This window comes from Stegastes partitus, unplaced genomic scaffold (genome assembly GCF_000690725.1).
Source record: "Stegastes partitus isolate 25-593 unplaced genomic scaffold, Stegastes_partitus-1.0.2 Scaffold635, whole genome shotgun sequence".
NCBI classification, from domain to species: domain Eukaryota; kingdom Metazoa; phylum Chordata; class Actinopteri; family Pomacentridae; genus Stegastes; species Stegastes partitus.
In genome coordinates, this window is record NW_007578366.1 from 345,846 (window position 1) to 368,469 (window position 22,624).

General features: G+C 42.2%; 2 protein-coding genes across 2 annotated transcripts in view; both read left to right on the top strand.

The window, feature by feature from the left end:
• Window positions 1–11,219, top strand: part of st14a (ST14 transmembrane serine protease matriptase a) — a 17,431-nt gene extending 6,212 nt beyond the window's left edge. Inside the window, exons 7-19 of the mRNA XM_008289776.1 lie at window positions 225–459; window positions 1,316–1,458; window positions 2,766–2,869; window positions 2,974–3,086; window positions 3,170–3,306; window positions 3,384–3,488; window positions 4,594–4,701; window positions 4,794–4,910; window positions 5,609–5,731; window positions 5,894–6,077; window positions 7,892–8,163; window positions 8,684–8,820; window positions 10,356–11,219. Of these exons, the coding sequence (XP_008287998.1) occupies window positions 225–459; window positions 1,316–1,458; window positions 2,766–2,869; window positions 2,974–3,086; window positions 3,170–3,306; window positions 3,384–3,488; window positions 4,594–4,701; window positions 4,794–4,910; window positions 5,609–5,731; window positions 5,894–6,077; window positions 7,892–8,163; window positions 8,684–8,820; window positions 10,356–10,514 (1,937 nt within the window). The 3' untranslated portion in view covers window positions 10,515–11,219. The remainder of the gene's footprint in view (window positions 1–224; window positions 460–1,315; window positions 1,459–2,765; window positions 2,870–2,973; window positions 3,087–3,169; window positions 3,307–3,383; window positions 3,489–4,593; window positions 4,702–4,793; window positions 4,911–5,608; window positions 5,732–5,893; window positions 6,078–7,891; window positions 8,164–8,683; window positions 8,821–10,355) is intronic.
• Window positions 11,220–12,169: 950 nt separating this feature from the next.
• On the top strand, window positions 12,170–22,413 carry dhx34 (DEAH (Asp-Glu-Ala-His) box polypeptide 34). The gene is made up of 16 exons (XM_008289777.1): window positions 12,170–13,063; window positions 13,929–14,240; window positions 14,665–14,919; window positions 15,010–15,112; window positions 15,290–15,507; window positions 15,596–15,770; window positions 16,027–16,220; window positions 16,307–16,408; window positions 16,494–16,757; window positions 17,297–17,470; window positions 17,630–17,735; window positions 18,474–18,580; window positions 20,314–20,565; window positions 20,790–20,981; window positions 21,932–22,073; window positions 22,181–22,413. Exons 1-16 carry the CDS (start codon window positions 12,374–12,376, stop codon window positions 22,321–22,323), a joined length of 3,429 nt encoding a protein of 1,142 aa, XP_008287999.1. The 5' UTR covers window positions 12,170–12,373; the 3' UTR covers window positions 22,324–22,413.
• The last annotated feature ends 211 nt before the right edge of the window (window positions 22,414–22,624 follow it).

The following is a 22,624-nucleotide window of genomic DNA, read 5'->3' on the forward strand; positions in this document are numbered from 1 at the left end:
CTTATTTAGTTTCACTGCATTTAGGACATTTCAGAAATTCCGTTAAAATAATGGTTAGAAAGCAGATAGTATGATGTAAAAGCATTATGTATGTCTAGTAAATGGAGCACATTGAGACCCAACACCTCGATGTGAGTTTGTCCTGTAACTTGTGTGAGAATCTGTCGGTCAACGTGTTTTGACAGCGACGTGAATTCCACTCAACGTCAGCGTTTCTGTCTCAGAGCATCTCAGGTTCGCAGAGCACACAGCGACCAACAAACTGGGACAGATCCAGTCCCCCGGCTTCCCCGACAGCTGGTATCCCCCCAACGCCTTCATGCAGTGGCAGCTGAGGGCCGACCCGGGCCACGTCATCAAGCTGGAGTTCGACACCATGCACCTGGAGGAGAACTGCAAGAACGACTTTGTGAAAATCTACGACTCCCTGGTGGCCATCGAGAGCCGCGTCATGGAAGAGTGAGTCTGCCCTTCTGAAGCACCAGTGAAGAGCTCTGTGCACGATTCAGATTTATCTTGCACGTAAGGCCCTCTGCTGGTCGGACGCCGTGGTTCTGATGTTGCTGCAGGTAGAGCTGCGGTTGAGCAACGCTGGCTGGATTAAACCTTCTCTAGAATAAAAGCGCTTAATCCAAACCTGAAAGCAAAAGAACCATGTAGTCACACAGCTTTCATGCATGTACGATAAGTTTATTAGTGGCATTCTTGCCCTAAAGACATAAATCCCTCAGGAAAATAAATTAAATATAGCCACTAATCACATAACTAAATACAGACATTAAAAAAAACGAGCCTTTCTTTACTACATACGGACTTAGCAGAGTGTTCGACCTCACACGTTTGCTGCTTATTTTTTGTTAGTTAAGTTGTAAAATAAGACGTAACAGTGCATTACCATTTACAGAAAAGCTCATTTTGTGTCGTTTATAACTGCGTTTTCTTATTTCCACTCCAAAAATTAGAAAAATGTGTAATTTCCCCGCAGCTATCCAAATGTTTTACCAAAATTGACGCCACACGATGCTTGTTTTTCTATGGAGGGGAGTGGATTAGTAAAATATGAAGTATTTGTGTGGGCTAAAGGTAAAAATACAAGATTCAATCAGTGTTTTCATTCTTGATGCAACAGGAAAATCCTCAAAAATGGCACTTGATCTTGCACATAAGTGTTTTTAATGTAAAAATGTAATTTGAGAAAGACTGCATCACATTAGCTGAGTGAGACAAGCTGTTGTTTTTTTTAAGGAGGGTTAATGTTTTCACGTTGTATCAATCATTAAACAGCGATTTCGTGGATTTCTGTTTTTTTGTCCAGGATGTGTGGCTACTACTCCCCCAGTGAACCGCTGGCCTTCCTGTCGTCTGGGAACGTCATGCTGGTGACCATGGCCACAAACGACAAAAACAACTTCCCCGGTTTTCGAGCTCAAATCTCACAGGTTCGACGGGGAAGCAAAGGTAGGAAATACTGTTTGGATGAGTCCAGATTCAGCCTCACTATTACTATTCAGCAGCATAAATGTTTTACCCTCTGAACCCCAAGCAGTGTCTGGGAGCTTTCTTTTTTTTTTTTTACTCACTGTGGTCTCATTTTCCACTGCAGTATAAAGTCCTGCACCTCTATGGAAGCAGCACAATCACAGCAGTATGCCATAGTTATAGTGCCATAAAAAAACAAAAAGTTGAATTTCCTTAATTCTTTTTATTGCAAAGGTTGATATCCACAACATTTTTCACAGGCATTACCAAAACCTGAAAAAAACATTAGGCTCTACATACTCTAGATGGTTTACTCCTTTAGTTTTTGATTTGTTTCCGTACTTGTCTACTCTGTATAAACGCAGCCTGCAGTTCAGCCCAGTTACCTCGAAAATCCCTGAATTTTTGTAACGTAGCTGTTAGTCACAGCTAAATCACGGATGGCTTCACAGTTGCATTGAGGAGTGAAGAATTTCTTGTTTTTTACAGAATGTTTTTTCAAGCAAATGGCCGTTTTTTTGGGGGTTTTTTTAATAAATGAAAAAGCCAGGGCTGCAAGGTGGCACAGTTGGTTAGTACTATTGCCTCGCAGCAAGAAGGTCACCGGAGTTTGCATGTTCTCCTCGTGCAGCGTGGGTTCTCTCCGGGTTCTCCAGCTTCCTCCCACACAGTCCAAAAACATGTTGAGGTTAATTGGTGATTGTAAATTGTCCGTAGGTGTGAATGTGAGTGTGCTTGGTTGTCTGTCTCTAAGTGTAGCCCTGTGATAGACTGGTGACCTGTCCAGGGTGTCCCCTGCCTTCACCCTGAGTCAGCTGGGATAGACTCCAGCCCCCCATGACCCTAGTGAGGATTAAGCGGTGTATAGATGATGGATGGATGGATGAAAAAGCCCAACATGTCTCCTCTCTGCTCTGTGTAAACACATCCTGCAGTTCAGCTGAAAAGTCTCTGAATTTTTGAAATTTGTACTTCAGACACAGCTCAATCACTAAAGGCTTCTTAATTGAGCCAAACACTGGAGAATGTTTTGTTTTTTACAGAATCTGCTTTGAACAAACTGTTTATTTGTTGCCAATCTTTAAATAAGACATGTAGAATAATGTGATTTTAATTGAATAACGCATTTTTAAACTGAGATTTGTGCATCCTAAAGTAAAAACCTGACTATTCCTTCAGTTTTTACAGTTTCACCCTCTAAGAAATGTTGTCTTTTCAACCTGCTGGTAGGTTTTAGGTTTCAGATTGTCAATATTTGTACAACAACGTATGATTTCTTTTCCTAGGGACGACATGTGGAGGCCGGCTGACCGGTGACAGCGGCAGCTTCTCTTCTCCACACTTCCCAAATTACTTTCCTCCTAAATTAACGTGTCAGTGGTCGATCCAGGTGAGACGTCGACACCTAATTAACTCATTATCACATGTTTCACTCATATTTCTGTTCCCTGTCGGCCCTTATGTGGTTTTAACTTGTCTCTTTCCAACATTAAGGTCCCTGATGGTAAGGCGGTGAAGGTGACCTTCAAGAAGTTCCTCCTGTCCGAGCCGGGCCAGGAGAAGAACAAGGACTGTCGCAAAGACTACGTGGAAATCCACGGGAAGAAGTGAGTCTGTATTTGTGCATGTTTTATAAAACCCAGATTGACAGCAGAGCCGACGTGTCAGAGCTTGTACGTCTCATCCTCAGACTGTGTGGAGAACAACCGGACGGAACGGCGATAGAAACCAGCAGCAGCAACAAACTGGACGTGACGTTCTTCTCCGACGCCTCCTACGTGGACCGAGGGTTCGACGCTCAGTTTGAGGCCATCGACCGTAAAGACCGTAAGAGACTCCGTTTGTTGCGGATTATTTCCTCATATCAGGGAAAGCGTTTCTCATGTTAATCCTGTCACCCACAGCTTGTCCAAAGCAGTTCGAGTGCAAGAATCAGCGCTGCATCAAGAAGGAGCTCAGGTGCGACGGCTGGAACGACTGTGGAGACATGAGCGATGAGCTGAACTGCAGTGAGTAACGTTTACTCGTGTCATGCTTCGGCTTCTGTGTTTAACCCTCTGAACTCCAAAAACCCACTGGGCAGGTTTAAAAATAATGTACAACATTTATCAGAGCTAGAAACTGTAAAATAGAACAAAACATTGGATTTTCAACTGTCCAACGGTCCCTGAACTACTCCTCTGTAATGTAAAGGAGGAAATCTAAGCTTAAATCATACGACAAAAATAAACCGTTTCTACAAACTACATTCTGTAAAAAACAAAAAATTCTGTGTTCCTTGACACAACCAGGAAGCCATTAGTGACTCACGTGAGAACAGCAGTCACGTGACAAAAAATTTTCAGGATGCAAGTATGGAAACAAATTCAAAAATGTAAATAATATCCGAATTTTTTTCAGAGATTTTTTACAGTGTTGGTATAACTTTTTGTAAATAAATATATATCAATGCATTTCCAAAAACGTTGGGTCTTTTCAGCTGAATTGGGATTAACTGCAGGCAGTGTATTACTCAGAGCAGACAGGAGACGAGTATGTAAATAAATGAATTTGCAAGTGGTAAAATTTTTAAAAATTATTTAACTATTTATAAAATAAATAAATATTAACAATAATATAAATAAATATTAATAAAAATATAATAAATATTTAATTATTTAATTTTTTTTAATTTTTAAAATCATTGAATTTCCCTTCTGGGATAAATAAAGTATTTTTCATTTCATAAAATATCTACAGTACGTTGAGTCACTGTGCTTTTTCCTGTCAGCACTTGGAAAAATATTTGCGTGTTTCCAGGCTTTCCCAGTTTTTGTGAAATAAATAATCATAGAAAGTCCAACTCTTGTTTTTCCTTTTTGCGATTTCTAGCAGTATGTCTGTGTTTTACTGCACAAAAGACATTTCTGAGCTCTGTCTACTCCGTGTCATGATTGTGCTGAGGTGCAGGAATTTTAAAAATAAGAAAATAAGAACACAGTGAGTTAAACTGTGATGGGAGACAAAAGAGCCCAGGAAGTTCAGAGGGTTAACAACGCTTTAAATCACCCTCCATATCCCTGCAGTGAGTTAGAGCGGCATTAGTCAGTCTTTTAAACTGTGTTTTTCTTCTAGCGTGCCGCGCTACAGACATCCATTGTAAGAATGGTCTGTGTAAGCCCAAGTTCTGGGAGTGTGACGACGTGGACGACTGTGGAGACCGAACAGATGAGATGAACTGTGGTAAGACGCGTTCACACCGATGGAGGGTGAATTTTGTTGAAGGCTTTCAGTCAGTTTTCTCATGCTTGTTTTTCTTTTTTTTCCTTTTTAAGGTGGATGTCCATCTGGACAGTTCACCTGCAAGAATAGCAAATGTGTTTCCGAGAAGAAGAAGTGCGACGGCAGGGTGGACTGCGCGGACGGATCAGATGAGCTCGACTGTGGAGGAGGTAAGACTGGATTTCTGCTGAACTGCAACAGTTATTTTCTGATAAATATTAAGATTTTTCTCCAAACAAGCAGAATGAGTTGCCAGCAGAGTCGAGCAATTCCATCCGAAGCCTAAATTGTAATTGTTGCTGGCTATTTGGAGTTTACTTTATATAAATTCATGATGATGTGCAAAATGAAGTGGTGACTTGTGGTAAAAAAAAATACAGCAGAAATCAACCAACTCCGAGGCTTTTCCAAGCTTTTTACCTTCTTTTAAAGATCTTTTGACACATTTATTGTTTTGATTTAGTCCTAAGATGTAGCAGGAAGCAGAAAAATCTCAGATAAACCTACTGTACGCTGCTTCTCTGGCACAAAATTGCATTTGGAAAGAACGACATTAAGCCACTGAGGAATCTGATATATCATATAGAGCTTAAAGATGGATGTGTATTGACTTGATTGATTCATCAGGTGGACACAAGCACAACTCTGAGGGAATCCTTATGTGTGTGTGAGACAGAAAAACATAGTTTTTTAGTCAACAAACAGTCAAAAAAAATCATAATTTTTCTAATCGTATCATCTTCAAAAACACTTTTTCCCTTCAGTTAAACAGTGTACAAAGAGACAAACATGAACATTGTTGAAATGAGGCATCGATACAGGTTTCACAGCTCTAGATTCAATAATTATCCTCCTCCTCCCTCCGTAGGCTCTAGTGTGAGCTGCACTGACCTCACGTTCAAATGTAAAAACAACAAATGCATCAGCAAGGTGAACCCCGAGTGCGACGACGTGGAGGACTGCGAAGACGGATCAGACGAGGACAACTGCGGTACGTCGCAAACAGAAACCTCAGATTGGGAACAAAACTAGTCATTATCTCGATCCGCATTGTTTGACGTGCGGAGCAAACAGATGTGAACTTCCACCCACTTCAGGCACTCAAACAAGCAGCGACAAGCCAAACCTGTGACTGTTTCCTTGTTTACTGCAGACTGCGGGAGAAGCAAGTTCAAGACGTCGCGTATTGTGGGCGGCCAGGACGCCGAGGAAGGAGGGTTTCCCTGGCAGATCAGCCTCCACGTCAAGAACTTCGGCCACGTGTGCGGAGCGTCCCTCATCAGTCCCTCATGGGTGGTCACCGCGGCCCACTGCGTGCAGGACGACGGCAGGACCAGGTAGAAACTTCTTCTTTGTCTTGCTATTCTCACTGGCAGCTACGCTTTTGCTTTTTGTCAGCGTAATGTGACAAATAAGGGTTCATATAAACATATTTGTAGCTCACCTGCTTTCTGATGTCACATGCAATTAGCAGTTTCCAAATGGATGGAAATGAGTGCAACAGTCGAAACTTATTACAGTCCTGTTGTTGACGTGGCTTTCCAAAGTAAAAGGTCTTTATTGTAGTGGGATAGAGACAAAAAAACACATGAATGGACCCTGAGGAAGGCAAAAGTTGACACATGTTGGTGTGTTTATGTCCGTAGACCGCTAAAATAGCAGACTTTTACGCATAAAGCCCACCTTGATTGTCTGCACCTGGATTTATTACAACTCTTCAGCCTTCTTTTATCATTATTTCCTTCATTTAGCATCAGTGGTTTGTGCTCCTGTCGCTTTTCTCCTTCCTCTATCAATGTAACTTCTGAACTCCAGTCAGTTTCTGGGGGATTTTTCTCTCATCACATTTTAATCTTTACTGCGATTTAAAGTCCTGTGCCTCTATGGAAGCATCCGACCACAGCTAGAAGGGCTGAAAACTTCAAAATGTCTCCTGTGCTCTATAACACAGGTGTAATGCCATGGATCATAAAAAAAAGAAAAGAAAACCTGAATGTTGAATTTCTTTGATTGTTTATTTTACAAGAAAAAAATAAAGTGTCCACAGTTAAATTAAATAAATACTGGGGGTTAAACACGATGCCTTTACATTTTATAGATGGTTTAGTATCAGCACTTGTCTCCTGTCTGCTCTGTGTAAACACTTCCTGCAGTTCAGCTGAAAACTCTCTGAATTTTTGCCACCTGACTGTTGCTCACAGATGAGTCACACAGGGCTTTCCGGCTGCGTTGATGAGCCCAGAATTTTTTTATTTTTTCAGAATCGAACTCCAATAAATGGTCCAATTTTATCAAATTTTTAAACAAGCTGTTGAATAAAGTGATTCTGGCAAAATATTATGATTTAAATGGCACATCACAGACAAGAAAGTTGATTTTGAACCGATTCTCTCTGTTTTAAAAGTTTGCTGTTATGATAAAAATACGTAATTATAGGAGTTTTGTTTTGTTTGTTTTTTTAGATCTTTTTCAAGGCAGCTTGCCTTCCTCTGGGGGTTTAAAGAGTGAATGCTGTCCAAATGTTTTCGAGCAATTTCTAGATAAATAACAGTTGTTACCAAATTCTGCACGAGCCTTTACTCGGTTAATTCTATAATTTTATCCTTTGTTTTGTCCTCAAAGCCCTGAATAGTTTTAAATTAAGCTTAATATGGTGTTTAGCACGTAGAGCAAAAACTGCTGGTGATGTTCTCCACCGTGAAGCAACTGAAAAACCATTTAGTGGTTTGACAACATGTCGTGTGTAACGTGAAACCTGAAGCGTCTGTTTGTAGTGACAGCACAATGCTTGCATGTGCGACTGAATAATTTAAAAATGAAACACAAAACCCTTCCAGGTCCTCAGTGGAGGCTTTAGAGGCATTGTTTAGACCGTTTCCCAGCACAGTACTGAAAATTAAAGATATGGTAGCTAAGATCCTGATATTTCAGGTATTTACATTATTCATAGTTCATTCTTTTGTAGGTTCATGTTTATGGATTTTCACTACAATGACTTTGGAGTTGGATTTTTCAGTAGGACAGTGATCATAACTGTTAATAAATCATTCCATTTTTTTTTTTTAAATGTGATGCTTGTGTCACACAATGAGCCTGTTAATTCTAGACTGAGAGTGAACTTTGTGTTGCCTCTTGTCGTGTGCGTCCTCAGATACTCGCAGCCCAGCACCTGGGAAGCTTATATGGGCCTTCACACCCAGAAGAAATTACCCAAGCACGTCGTAAAGAAGAACGTGAAGCAGGTCATATCTCACCCGAATTACAACGACTACACGTTCGACAACGACATCGCCCTCATGGAGCTGGAGAGTCCCGTCACCTACAGCGACTACATCCAGCCCATCTGCCTGCCAGCTGCCCAGCACGACTTCCCCACTGGGAGCACTGTGTGGATCACTGGGTGGGGCGCCAAGCGGGAAGGAGGTGAGTGCAAACAAAATTTTAGCCATGTTTAAGAAATACTGAGGCCAGAATGGTTAAAAGTAGAACCACCCACACCTGAAGAATGGAGTGACTTAAAGTTTAGATCATGGAAGATTTGACATTTTCTGTAATAGTGCAAAACTAAATGGACTGTAAAACACATAAGCTTCTGTAATTAGACACAACCAGCTCTGTTTTCTCTTTTGGCAGAATTTGGTTTGAGCAAACTGTGATTTTGAGGAAATAGCACAACTTTAAGGTTAAATTTGGTTAATTTTCTTGCAAAAAAAAAAACTGTACATCATAGATGAGATTCACAAGTAATCACAACCTGGTTTGTTGTTGACTTGACTGCTAATACACATCAAGCAGCTTTCCCGTGGACCTGCCAGTAGGAACAATAGTTTTAATACCACAAAAGGCTCCGTATGAGTATCAAGAGTGCGTCTCGATGACATGACATTTAGACCTACAGTTAAATGCGATGCTGACCTCTGCTGTGTGTGTGTTTGTGGTTCAGGGTTTGCGGCATCGGTGCTCCAAAAGGCTCAGGTCCGAACCATAAACAGCGCGGTGTGCAACAAATTAATGGGAGGACAGATCACGTCTCGGATGCTGTGCGCTGGAGTGCTGAGTGGAGGAGTCGATGCGTGTCAGGTAATAAACACTTTAAAATGTGCTTTCTTTCCTTCTTTCTTACCCTCTGTGTGTTTCTGCCTGAGATTTAGTAAGAACGTTTTAAAAATCAAGAGTCTCCGTCGTGTAAATTAGATTCTTTGAAGTACAAATGAATATAATTTCCACTGTTCAGTATGTCATTAAGTTTGGGGCAGCTGTGGAAGATAAGGAAATATATTGAAAGCCAAAAAAAAAAAAGTTTAATTAAAACTGCACATCTGCTGGCCAGAAGGGAAAAGCAAAACCTCTGTATGACTGCAGAGGAGCTGCATTTCACTGTGCAGCACTTTGGCACAAACATGTAGAGAAATCATTAGAGAAACCTGCAGCTTCTTTACAAACGTCAGTGTCTGATATGTGCAAAAAATCATCTGACTAGAGTAGTTTTGAAAACAAGTGCTGCGGCCAGACGATGTTTAAATTGAGCTTTCTGAGCACCGGCATTTGAGGACAAGAACCTTTCCATGCAATAAGAGTGAAGGTGGAAATATCCTGCTTTGAGGTCGTGTGGCAGCTGCAAGTGACACTGCACAGATTCAGCTAAAGATCACCACATTCTGGATGCAACTGTCCTGTAGTTTGTTGTAAATGGGAAACTGAAAAGAGGCAACAGGACAGTGATCCAAAGCAGATCCATTATACACCATAAAGTGATTCAACAAGCTGAATCTCTTGAGGCGACGCATCGTTTTCAATCTGTGAGGAGATCTTAAACATGCTGCTTGGGCAGGACAACTTGAGGTGATGTGGGCGGAAATTTCTGAAGCAAGATAAGATCTTGTTTGTCAGCTGTGATTTGTGATTTGTGCCAAATGGGATTTACTGAGTACTAGAGCTGCAATGAACTAGGATTTAAATTTTTTGGATCAATTTTAATTAGTTGTTGGAGAAAAATGCAGATTAGTGTCACCAAGGCCACAACTCAAAGAAGTTTAGTTTACCTTAGAGGAGGAAAGACACTAGAAAATATCCACATTTTAGAAGCTGGAATCAAAGAATTTAGACCTGTTTTCTTAAAAAGAAGGACTAAAACCAATTAATCGATTATCATAACAGCTGACTTATTAGAGTACCAAGTTTTTTGAGCATCAACAGTTACTGTTCATGACATAAAAGAGTATTCACTTTTGTTTTAGTGTGTGGTTGCTGCAGGGTTTGTCCTATTCTTGCCTTAAAAAATCAGCAAACTCTATAATTTGCCGTGAGGTGTCCAGACTTTGCATCCAAATATCTATATTTTTATTAACAAATTAGGTAGAAGTTGAACAGCTGTTTGGTGTTTGGCCTGTTCAGTTGTGCAGCCATCAGTTTGGACATGCGCTCTTGACTTTTTTTCTTACAGTGTCGTTGAAAACATGACAGTAGAAAAACGCACTTCTGATTTTAGAAATGGAGAAACAAAAGAGGAGAGACTGTGGGAGATAAGTTGAAGAAAGCTGCAGAGAGACAAGAATGATAAATGATGCAGTACCTCTATGCTAACGTGCTTTTTGTGTTTGTGTATTCGTTTTTAGGGCGACTCTGGCGGTCCGCTGTCCAGTCCAGCTCGCTCTCGTATGTTCCTGGCGGGAGTGGTCAGCTGGGGCGACGGCTGCGCTCGCAGAAACAAACCAGGCATCTACACGACAGTCACCAAATTCCGGGCCTGGATCAAACAGAAGACGGGAGTTTAGGAGTCCACTGTGAAACGGTCCGACGAGGCCTCAGACAAAAACAGGAACTGATGACCGGCGGTCATGCCTTCGAATCGTAGCTGCAGTGGAAAACGCACTGTTTGCCTGAAGAACTGTGATTTTAGTTTTTATTGAGGACGGGGTTGCTGAAATGTTTTTACTGTAAATAAATGTTTTATTTTTGTGTATTTTTATCATGTTGTGATGGAGAACAATGTTATATGCTGCACAAGAAATAGATTCCAGGTGTGATTGTTACACGTGTACACTTATGAAATGTGCCCTCTTGTACTCCTGTCTTGTGTGTTTTTTAGTCTTAATAATTTTCTGCCAGGGTCTTGTTGTTCTGTATTTTATAAATTAAAAGACAAAATGACAGCAAGATCATTCCATCTTACCTCCTATGGATCGGTATTAGTCCAGCAGAAGTCCCTGAAAATCAGTGATGTGATTGTTCATTTGCGTTTCCCTTCACCTCATGGATGCCATTTCTTTTTAATAGATGTGAACTGCTTCTTTACAAGTACGAAACAGAGTCAAATACTGGTTTCTTTTGCATTTTGTCTGTCATGTTTATCATGTTCATGTGACCTCTTTGAATCCAGCACAATGTTAGTACAGTCTATGCAGTTTAATCGGTCTTAAATGTAAATGTTTGTTTTATAGCAGATGTTTTTAAATAAAATATTTCTATTTTAACCTTCAGCATCTATATCATTTGTATTACTTTGCTTTCAGGCTGATGGAAGTGTGTTGTTGCTACACCACAAAGCAGATCAGTGTCATGTTAAACCACGAAAGGTTTATTGTTATAAGAAGGTGTTTTTCATGCATTACGACACACAGAGTCATCATGTTATAACAAAAAGCCTTTCTAGTTAGAGTAAGATGCTATTTATGTTGATATAATGGGAAACTTCCACATTCTAACAAGTTAAGTTGGATACTTATATTTAAATATTCATTGGGTTTAAATGAAACAAGTGGTCTAAAGAAAAAGAAAAAAATTCACATGATAGCAGGAAACGTGTTATATTACAACAATACGATATCACAGCATGACATGAGAGGTTTGACATTATAACAAGTAAAATATGATGTCACAACAAGAAAAGGTTAGAATAATAACTTTGTATGTCATAGTAACATGAAACCATACTGTTATGATTACATCCTGGAATGAATATAAGTTAAGTGTTCATATTATATTTAGATTAAGTGGTTTTACATGGTAGCCATGCCTGCCTAAACAAATGATAAAATTAAGTAACCCCCCCCCAAAAAAAAAACAGAAACTGTCTGGCTCTGTCACTGCCGAAAAAGGGTGATGAGTTTTAAAAGTTTATGTCAGTTTTTCCAATTTCCAAAATGACATATTCAATATTAGAAGTCGAGTAGCTTCTATAGGTGTATGTTTATACCATTGTTTCAACGTGCAGATGAAAATAAATATATATATTTTTCCATCCTGTTATTACAACAAAATCCAGTCTGTCGTCCGGAAGATTTTAAGAGACGGAACGGAAGTGGTCCGGCTGTATTATTGTTCCCCTCGGCTTCACTGCAGCTTCAGTGGAATTGTCCGTGTTTATTAGCAAGTTTTCTTGTTTTACTGTCGTGATATATTATTATGAAGCTCTAGCAGCTTGAAGCGATGTTAAATACTTTAATTATGTTTATCTCAGACATAAATACAAAATATTGGAATTTGAAATGAAGCTCGTTCGCTGCTCTGTAGTTCATCCAGAGTGGCTCCAGCAGGTTTACTGAGCTGCTGCATGTGTAAAGTCCTCTAAATGTTAGTTTTATTTATTATCAGTGAATTAACTTGACTCCAGTTTGGTGTTGGAGGAGCAAAGATGGACTCAGACCGGAGGAGAGACAGCCGGAGCTGGGACTGGGACAGCCCGCAGTGCCGAGCCCGGCTGGATGAGATCTTTTTCCGCGAGCAGGACTACATCCAGGCCGGCAGCCCGGAGCACAAGGAGTTCTGGGCTTTCTTTGACCGCTTCCAGAGGTTTAAAACAAAGAGGGACATGGCCGGTCCTGGAGCCAGCCGAGGAGAGGACAGCGGCAGGACCGGTTCTGGAAAGGTGGATCTCGGCCTCCCTAAAGACTACGATGCTCGGTACCGGATCAACGTGTCCGTGTGCAGCAGAGACATCGAGGAGCGTCTGGGGAAGTCGGAGCACCGGAGCCGGCAGAGATCCTCTGGACCGGGCTCCCAGGAGGTGTCAGACTGCCGCCTGGCTCTGCTGCACTTCCTGGACTTCAGCCAGAGACAGAGCTTTGGGAAACTGGCCAAGCTCCGGCGGGAGCAGAAGAACCTGCCCATCTTCCAGTACCGGGACCGGCTGGTGGAGCTGGTGAGGCGGCACCCGGTGGTGGTGGTGGCCGGGGACACGGGCTGCGGGAAATCCACGCAGGTGCCTCAGTATCTTCTGTCGGCCGGCTTCACCCAGGTCGCCTGCACTCAGCCTCGGAGGATCGCCTGTATATCGCTGGCAAAGAGAGTCAGCTTCGAGAGCCTCAACCAGTACGGCTCAAAGGTCTGTCAAATACAAACTCTTATGATGTCTATGCACCCACTGAAGCTTCATCCAACATATGTAGAAGCACACAATCAACGGCAACTCATTAAGAGACGTCATCAGTTCTGCTTGCTGATGAGGACATTTGTGTGCTCTTGGATACTTTGCATGTGCAGCCCTGATGATCAAACAGCAAGTCCAGCAACACTTCACTCACATGTGTATTTTGCCCTTCAGCCCATCAGTTAAATGTCCAAAAATTACTCATCTGCAATTTTTCTCTTTGATGGATAAGATACGACAGAACTTTATTAGTCTTGAAGGAAGTTCTTGTGTCAGATATTGCTTATAAAACGTTAAAATGAACTGAGAATAAATGTAGTGTCTAATAGAATGGCAATATAAGTACGTTACATTGATTTTTTTTAAAAATCTAAGTTAGAAAAAAATAAAGATAAAATACAAAATCTAAGACAAATCATTGCCAGACAATCATCTGGCTTATGATGCTTAGCACCGAGCCACTGTACAGCATTACACAACATGATGTTGGTATTATTGCTCAGTGTTGAGCTGCCCTTCAGCTGTATAATGTGATAGTCACTGGTAGAGAAGACCTCCAGTGGCGCTCTCTGCTGCACCTCGCTGGTCTCAGTCTACGGTTACCTATTCTGATGTGACGCCAGTGTGGCTGCAGGGAAAGAAAACACAGAGTAAGACATCTGACCATATGTCTTTCTCTACAGTATTACATTAAGAGCTAAAACCAGAAACTAAACACACACACTGCAGTTTGTTTGGAGCTCTGGCTTGATTACAACGGCATTAATACTCATATTTAGGGGGGAACAAAAGCCTCACAAAGTATCGTCCTTATTTACAGGTGGGGTACCAGATCCGCTTCGAGACCACTCGGACCACAGCCACCAAACTGCTGTTCCTGACTGAGGGGCTGCTGCTGCGGCAGATCCAGCAGGACAGGACTCTGGCCCAGTACCAGGTGGTGATCGTGGATGAGGTTCATGAGAGACACCTCCACTGTGACTTCCTCCTGGGCGTCCTGCGCTCTCTGCTGGCCGACCGCCCAGACCTGCGTCTCATCCTCATGTCAGCCACCATCAACATCAAACTGTTCTCCAACTACTTCAGCAGCGCTCCTGTGCTGCAGGTTCCAGGCAGATTGTTTCCTATTCAGGTGAGCACAGGATGGCGGATATCATAGGTAATTGTGTCACTAGAAGTAATGTGTTTTCATGTTTGGAGGTTGGCGTGTTAAAAGCCAAGTGTACTCAAAGTGTGAAAACCGCCACAAGGACTGGTCAGATGGTCATTTTTGATGCATCTACAAAGGATCAAAAAATACCAATTAATATGAAATCATTTCAGTGTAAAAGGCCTTTTTTTAAAATAATGTTTCTCGTTTATTTAAAAAAATGACAAAATGAAAGAAAAAAGTTAGTTAAATATATTTTTGGTAGTGTAGTGGTTGGTGTCCAATTACAAAAGCATAAATTTAACAAATTACAATCCAGAAATTCAGTTTCTAGTGTTTTCTCAGGGTTAGGGAGTTCATTTCTTTTAAGCCATATCTAACTTTTTTCTCTGTTACCTCTACTAAGGTGATCTACCAGCCCATTCCACCTGAGGAGCAGCCCTCCCGATCAGAAAAAATGGACCCCAGGCCGTACCTGCGCATCCTTCAGGGCATCGACCAGCGTTATCCCCCTGAAGAACGTGGCGACCTTCTCCTCTTCCTCAGCGGCGTGGCTGAGATCTCCACCATCCAAGAGGCGTGTCAGATTTACGCCACACACACTCGGCGCTGGATAGTTTTACCGCTGCACAGCACCCTCTCACTCGTCCAGCAGGATAAGGCACAGTCAGCTTTGACATGAAAAGTTTGAATCTGACATGCTGGGTGTCATGTGTTAGTTGTAATTCTCTGATATCATGTTGTTGTCCAGGTGTTTGACATCGCGCCTCCTGGGGTGAGAAAGTGCATAATCTCGACCAATATTGCTGAGACTTCAGTTACAATAGATGGAGTGCGCTTTGTTGTTGACTCAGGTATGAAAATGTTATTTGTAGCTGGGCAATAATCTCTTCAAAGTCCATCCACGCTTTGTTTAAGATCTTTAAAACTTAATTTCAAACCCTGCTAAGAGATCAAAAGTTCCAACAGTGATGAAGAGTAGACCAGCAACCATAAAAATACATTGTTTCGCTGTTTTTTTCTTTTTATAGGAAAGGTAAAGGAAATGAGTTTTGATCCGAAGGCCAAGATGCAACGTCTGCAGGAGTTCTGGATCAGCCGAGCCAGCTCCGAGCAGAGGAAAGGTCGAGCCGGCCGCACAGGTCCGGGAGTGTGTTACCGCCTCTACGCCGAGTCAGACTACGATGCCTTCGCACCTTATCCTGTCCCTGAAATCCACAGAGTGGCTCTAGACTCCCTCATTCTCCAGGTATTAGCATTCCACAGAGAGCAACGTTTCTTTTAAATGGTTAAATGTTCCATGGATAAATTCTAGCTTTATTTGTTTGTTCCTGCAGATGAAAAGCATGAGTCTTGGAGATCCACTTTCTTTCGTCTTTATTGATCCTCCTCCGACTGCAAGTATCCAGACTGCGGTTACATATCTGAAAGATCAGGGGGCGCTGGACAATCGCAGTGAACTGACCTCTATTGGTAGTTTGCTGGCACAGCTGCCTGTCGACGTGGTCATAGGTGAGAGCTCCTGAGCCCAACCCTTATCGTAGCTTAACTATCTTTTCACTACTTCGCTTTTGTTCCCCCAATTATCATACAACAAACTGCATAAAATAACGAGGCAATGTTAAACAGTTTTAAATATGACACATCTCTTTCACTAGAGGTAATTTTACAGAGTTTCACAGTAATTTGGTGCCAACATGCTGGTGCGTCAGGTGCTGTCATGTTTATCCAACAGTTAGATTTAGGTTGAGTGTTTGTGTTCATTCAGGGAAGATGCTGGTGCTGGGCTCTTTGTTTAACCTGGTGGAGCCGGTGTTGACAGTCGCAGCAGCCCTCAGCGTCCAGTCGCCTTTCCTGCGCAGCTCACAACACAACCCAGACTGTGCCACCGCCCGCCAGCCCCTGCACAGCAACCAGGGAGACCCCTTCACCCTGCTCAACACCTTCAACGCCTGGGTGGAGGTCAGGAAGAGAAACGGCACTGACACTGTGGCATTTGAGATGTAAGATGCTTTAAACTGAACACTGTTGATTTTTGAGCCCAACAGGTGAAGGGAGAAAGAGGCGGGGGCTCCAGGAAGTGGTGCAGGAGGAGAGGCCTGGAGGAGCAGCGGCTCTATGAGATGGTCAACCTACGCAGGCAGTTCAAGGCAGGCCTCGGACATAGCAGTCCATACATGGTTTCATAATGAGTCAATGTTGTTTCTTACAGTAAGATTCCCTCCTGGTTAATAGGATTTGCTGAAGAGCCACAGCCTGCTGGAATCAGAGGACAGCGCTCCCTCTGGTGGCGACCGCGGGCAGCGCAGGGAGCGGCTGACCGAGAGGAGAAAGCTCCATCAGCTGAAGAGAGATCACGAGCAGCAGGAGGGGAGCAAACGTAAAGTCCTGAGGCTGGAGGAGGGCCAGGACGGAGAGTTCTCCTCAGGATCAGACACTGAGGAGACGGGCAGAAAAAAGAAGGACAAGGAGGGATCAGGACAGAACATGGACATACAGGTGAACTCAGCACAACAAGGACAAAAGTTTGTACACAGCAGCCACGAACCTGCTTTAAACATGTAACTGGAGAAAAGGTAAAAGTTCAGGATGTGCTGGGGCCATGTGCAGTAGGTTCAGTGTGCACAAATGCATGAAAACTGCACAAAATTTAACTTCCCTTACACTCAGTTTTAAGCGTAACTCTGTGGTATCCGTGTGATTCAGCAGAGTTTTAAAATAAAGTCATGGATGTGCCTTATTGTCTGCCTTTTCTGGATTTTATTACTCCAGCATTTAAAATTTAGGTCACAAGTCCTGCTTTTTTTGGATATTTATGTCAGATTTAACTTGCAGAAATACCTAAAAGGAAGTTTTGTGAGTTTTACCAAAGTGATAGAAGTGAAACAAGAAGGTTAACACAAGATAGTATTTGTCAAAAATGAAGCACACGTGGTACTGTGGGTCGTCATTTTCATCCAGGCGCAAATGTTTACATCTCAGCTGTAGACAGTTTGACTCTGAGTAATCATCCTGTTCTGCTGTTTGGTCTCCAACAGGAGGTGAAGTTCAAGTTGCGCCACAACGTGTCGCGGCTGCAGGAGGCGGTCAGCATCAGTCAGGACCTGTCGTCCCGCCAGCAGGCTTTGCTTAAGCTGCTGCTTTGCCGAGGCCTCTACCCTCAGCTGGCACTGCCCGATGAGCACAACACCACCCGCAAAGACTCCGAGCAGGTCAGGCCTCCTGCTGCACCGACCCTCCGTTATAAGTCTAATCATTCAGTTTAGGACAACACATCATGTCAGCACATCTATTGTTTATATATTATGATTGAAAAAAGTGAAGTAGGGGGAAAATGTTCACTTCCTCTTTGTGATTTTTACGTTGTGTAGGTGTTTCACACAAAGAATAAGCAGGGAGTGGTGATCCACCCGACCAGCGTGTTCGCCAGTGACCCAGAGGTGCTGCATGTGCCTGAAGATGACACCGGAGAAATGGGTAAACCTCTGAAACGACTTCTTTTAAAGTCCTTCAGATGTATCTCAATGTAAACAGATAATTCATAAATTAAAAGAATGAAGCTGTTGTTAGGACTTAGTTTAAAATACAAATACAAAAAAGTAAAGCAGCCAGCATCATACAGAAACAAGAAGGTTTTACTTCCAGTTTCTACCAACGAAAAAAGAAAATAAACAACAACAATGTACTGACCAAAGCAAGAGACACGTATGTGCTGAACCATGATTAGTAAACAGTTACTGTTCATGCAGATGATTCACTCCTTTAAATTACACGAGGAGATAAACCTGCACAAAGTTTTACTGAATCTACTAGTATAACATTTGAACTCAGCAGTTCACAGTGATTCTATAAAATGTCTAAACATAAATTCTCGATTTGATACTAAACAGAAAGGGCTTTGTAGGAGTTACCTTTAAATCTAAAAAAAAAGCAATTTTACTTATTTGTAGTCGTGTGTTTTTGAGAATTTTGCCCACAAACTATAACCTGATTGTTTTGCCTTCAGAGAGCAGCGGCCACTGTTCTTCTCAGCAGAGGTTTTATTTGTTCGCAGTAAAACAAATGTATTTAAAGTAAGGCAGACCTATGCTGTTCCTGTGCCTGCTGATCCGCTGATCAAATCGTTTTGTTCAGTCTTTCTTCCTTCCACTCTTCGTATTGCACATCTCATCTCTCATCTGTCTCCCCCTCCTTGTCTCTGCTTCCTGCCCACAGGGCCTGATAGGAAGGACAGCAGCAGACACCAGCTGTTAGCCTTCGTCACTCTGCTGGAGACCAACAGGCCATATTTGTCCAACTGTGTGCGGGTTCCTGCGCTGCAGGTTAGTACCAGATGTGGGAAATCCCTGTTCCCTGTTCCCACACACTGTTTTTGATCAACTCTGTGCAATATCAGTATTTTTTTTATTCAGATTTCGTCTCATGGAAGAATCTGTGCAATACTGTTGTTTTTTAATATTTGTGCAATGTTGTTTATATTTTCCACATTCAGAAGAATTTGTGCAATATCTGAATTTCCACCATATGGAAGAATCTGTACAACATCAACAATACTTATGAATATTTCTTCTTTATTTTTATACTTCACTGATGTCCCTACACATCGACACAATCCCCTCTGCTGCTGGAACACTGCAGATTTCCTTACTGTGGGATTAATAAAGGCTCATCTTATGATAAAGTTCTGTATTATGTTAACGCATATGATGGAGTTTAATGTTATTACAGTTTCAGAATAGGATAAATATTCGATACAGTAATGTTTTCTTGTTATCTGTTGTCAGTACTTTTCTTTGCCATTGATACATTGGCATCAAGAAACACTCTTTAACCCTTACACACTGTTTCGGGTCAAATTTGACCCGTTTTGACATTTGACAGCAGTAAAAACAGTCTTTTAGCCTGAAATTAGATGACTTTTCCTAAAGCGAGCCAAAATGTATAAAGATATTGTTAAACGTTGTACTTTTGTACAGGTGCTACAAATGTTTGTCCACTGAGGCTGTTTGGGGTCAGATTTGACCCGTATATGTTGAGATGGATTCAGATCTACCAGTGTGGGTCAAATCAAGGAAAATGATGGTTTTAGGGAATCTGGAAACTGTCCAGGCCATGTTTTATGTGTATTTTATTTACAATTATTAATGTGACATCGGCTATGTAGACATTCTAAATACATCTGTAGTTTAAAAGTTAGTATAGACACTATGAGGGAATTCTTGACAGGCATGAAATATGAACAGTATGTACGGTTTCAATTTAGTTCATAGTGTACCGGTATGATCTTTGGGTACATATAGATGCAAAAAATGTTTTTAAAGTGGGAAAACTACATTCTTAATTTCAAAACAGTTTACTGTTGAAGAAATATTACAGAAATATTGTTGTCCGCTCACTGTTTTCAACAATTTTAACCAAATAACGCCCACAGAACAGTTTGTACTGATATTCACACAGGTTTTGTGTTTTCACTGATCATAAAGTTGTATTTTCTACTGCAAAAGACATTTTTTATAACTGTCAGATGCTTATTTTTTCTTTGCTGTGGAGTTTTATTCTTCTGAACTGGCAAAATGTTCTCTTAGGCACTTTTTCTCACTGATAATTTAAAACAAAACAAAACAAAACAAAACAACAATTTCAACCCGATTTAAAAATGTTATACTAAACATACGTTAGTTGCAAGGATCACTTCAGTCTTAACAAAGAAAGATGCTGCACACTGCTTTTGCTCAGCATCAAATGAACCGAAACGTTCGTAATTGAGCAGGAGCAGTGTGCGGGATCTGAAGCGATACCTTCTAACACTGACAGCTGGATGCATGTATGGCTCCTTAAACAGCTAGCAAGGACCCCATCCAAACAATGTCAGCTTACAGGTTTAACGAGGAGACAAAGAGTTGATCAGAGCAGTGACTGGTGTCTGGCTCTGCTGCTGAAGCTTTACTAACAAGTTGACTATAGGATGTGTCACAAGCTACCTGTATTTTACACCATTAAAATCGTGTATTTCTTGTGCTCTCAGTATTATTAATTTCAGTGTTTTGTTCGCCAGGCTCTACTGCTGGTAGCGAACTCTGTGGACACCAACGCTGACTGCACCCGGCTGGTGGTGGACGGCTGGCTGGAGCTGGAGCTGAGGGAGCCGGAGGAGGCGCTGAAGGTTCTGTCCACGGCTCTGAGCCTCAGGGCCGAGTGGGAGCGCCTGCTGCTGGCCCAGCTGGGACAGAGCTCGGCCCAGGGGGTGTCCCGCAAGGTCATGGAGAAGCTGAGCGAAGGCCTGGTCCGCTTCCTGCTCTACACTGAGGTACTGGTGCTTGGTGGTTGCAGTATGATCCAGCCCACCGTTGGCACATAGACACAGACTGACAGTCATAGGGACTACCAGCCATTTGTTGCAGATGAGCTTTAAAACAATCATTAAAAACAAGATGAACAAAATCAACCCTTTGCATGACACGGCAAGATTTAAAGGCAAATCAATCGTCGCATGTATTACACTCTTTGTTAACGTCTTACCGTCCCTCTCAGGTCACTTACAGCCTGCGGCGACTCGCTGCTTTCCAGACTCAGAACCTCTACGTCGGCCCTCAGCCCGACTCCGAGCTGTCTCGCACTGAAGCTCCAGATCTGAGCCTGCTGTTTCCAGGAGCCGAGGCCAAGCCGGACCCCATCAAAGGAGGCCTACGCGTCACCAGCTTCTTCACCTACAACTGCCTGGCCGTGAGTGTGCATCAAACAGGGGCATTCCAGTAGAGTGTTATATGAAAGCGTCATGCTATTTTTACCTTGATGACACGTCCACATGGTGTTTTTGTATAAGCTGGAAGACACATCATGAGCTAGATAAGCAGCACTTAAAACTACAGTATACCGAAGACAAGTCTCAAAAACACAACTTCAGACTTCCAGAGTTTCACAAATAACGGACTTAAGGAACCGATCCTGTTAACCTGCAACTTTCTGCATCGTTTTTTTGTCTTCAGAGTCAGTTTGTGGTTCAAACTTGCTGAAATACTCCAACATTAGAGCCTGGAGTTGTGTTTTGTTGACGAGTTTTAGCGTTTGAGCAAAGTCAAAGATGAGCTGGTGTGCTCGAGCTGCAAGCAGACAAGGAGACACAAATTCTAGTGATTTTAAAGACGGGATTATTTTCAAACTTTTTAATCTGTAACTTTGATGCAAAAAGATGAGTTTTGGGGATTTAATCAACAACTTAAAAAGAGACTTTTGCATATTACATTCACATTATTTTCATTTGGTGGAAGCTTGTGTGTGAACTGGTTCCATTCATACATTCAATATTTAGTTTGCTTAACTCTCTCTCTTCCCAAGTGGGGCTGGTCACAACATGCTGTTTTTTGGGGGATGTTTACTGTGTGTGTGGAATCCTACAGTTGCCACAGATGACAAGCAGAACACTTGACCAGATGACTGTAGGTTAAAAGTTAGAGCTCTACTCTGTGGGGCTTCTACATATAAAGGGTAGCAATGTATAACTATAAAACTGGGTGTTACATGGTGACATTCCTCCATCAGTCAAATCAGAAGAGGACATATGTAGGTAGACAATAAAACACCTACTAACTAGAGAATTCAGTGACTGATTTGAACTGAACTCCACACCTGACGAAAGTAAAATTGTCTTTGATTTTTTAAAAATTTCCACTCAGGATTCAAAGGATCTCTACAGCGAGTGTTTACGGACTTTCTGGACGTGTCCTAACTGTGGCCTCTACATGCCGCTGACTCCACTGGAGCGAATGCATCACGAAGCTTCCTGCAGACCAGCTGGAGAACAGCAGCCGGACGAAGGTCAGAGATTTCTTATATTGATGTTTATCACTGCGCTTATTACTGTAACACAGATACTTCATTTAAGAATTTAAAACTAATGCTGTGTTTTCTTTGGGGGGTTTCAGAGCCAGAAAGTGTGAAGTCCAGCTCCTCCTCAGCGTCCAGCCTGACCAGAGTTTATCACTGCGACGTCTGTAATGAAGACCTGAATCTCACCTCCACCGAGATCCTCAAACATAAAAGGCAGCACATGTATACTGCCAAATAACTGATCAGCTGGTTTTCATTCAACATTTGTGTCTCTTCTTCTTCCTTTTTTGTACTTGAAGATCTTTATTAAAAGTCTGTTGCCTCCCTCTACTGGTCACTGGATGTATTTGCTGCAAGTTCCAAAAGGAATTAAAGCCGCAAGCGGCGATGGACGGGTCCTCGCCCTACGCTTGTCGGCCTTTGCGCACGGCGGGGTGTGGCACAAACCTGCTCCAGGCGGGACTGTGATCCGGCATGTGGAGTTTGGGGCAGATTGGAGCAAGTGTGGCCTAGTTACGAGCCACTTCCTGTTTAGTGGC

Excerpts from the sequence above, each read along its gene's own strand:
- dhx34 (XM_008289777.1), top strand. The coding sequence starts at position 12,374 with ATGGACTCAGACCGGAGGAGAGACAGCCGGAGCTGGGACTGGGACAGC. Across the intron at positions 15,771-16,026 it reads GCCTGTCGACGTGGTCATAG|GGAAGATGCTGGTGCTGGGC; the intron begins GTGAGAGCTCCT and ends GTGTTCATTCAG. Across the intron at positions 17,471-17,629 it reads CCCGCAAAGACTCCGAGCAG|GTGTTTCACACAAAGAATAA; the intron begins GTCAGGCCTCCT and ends TACGTTGTGTAG.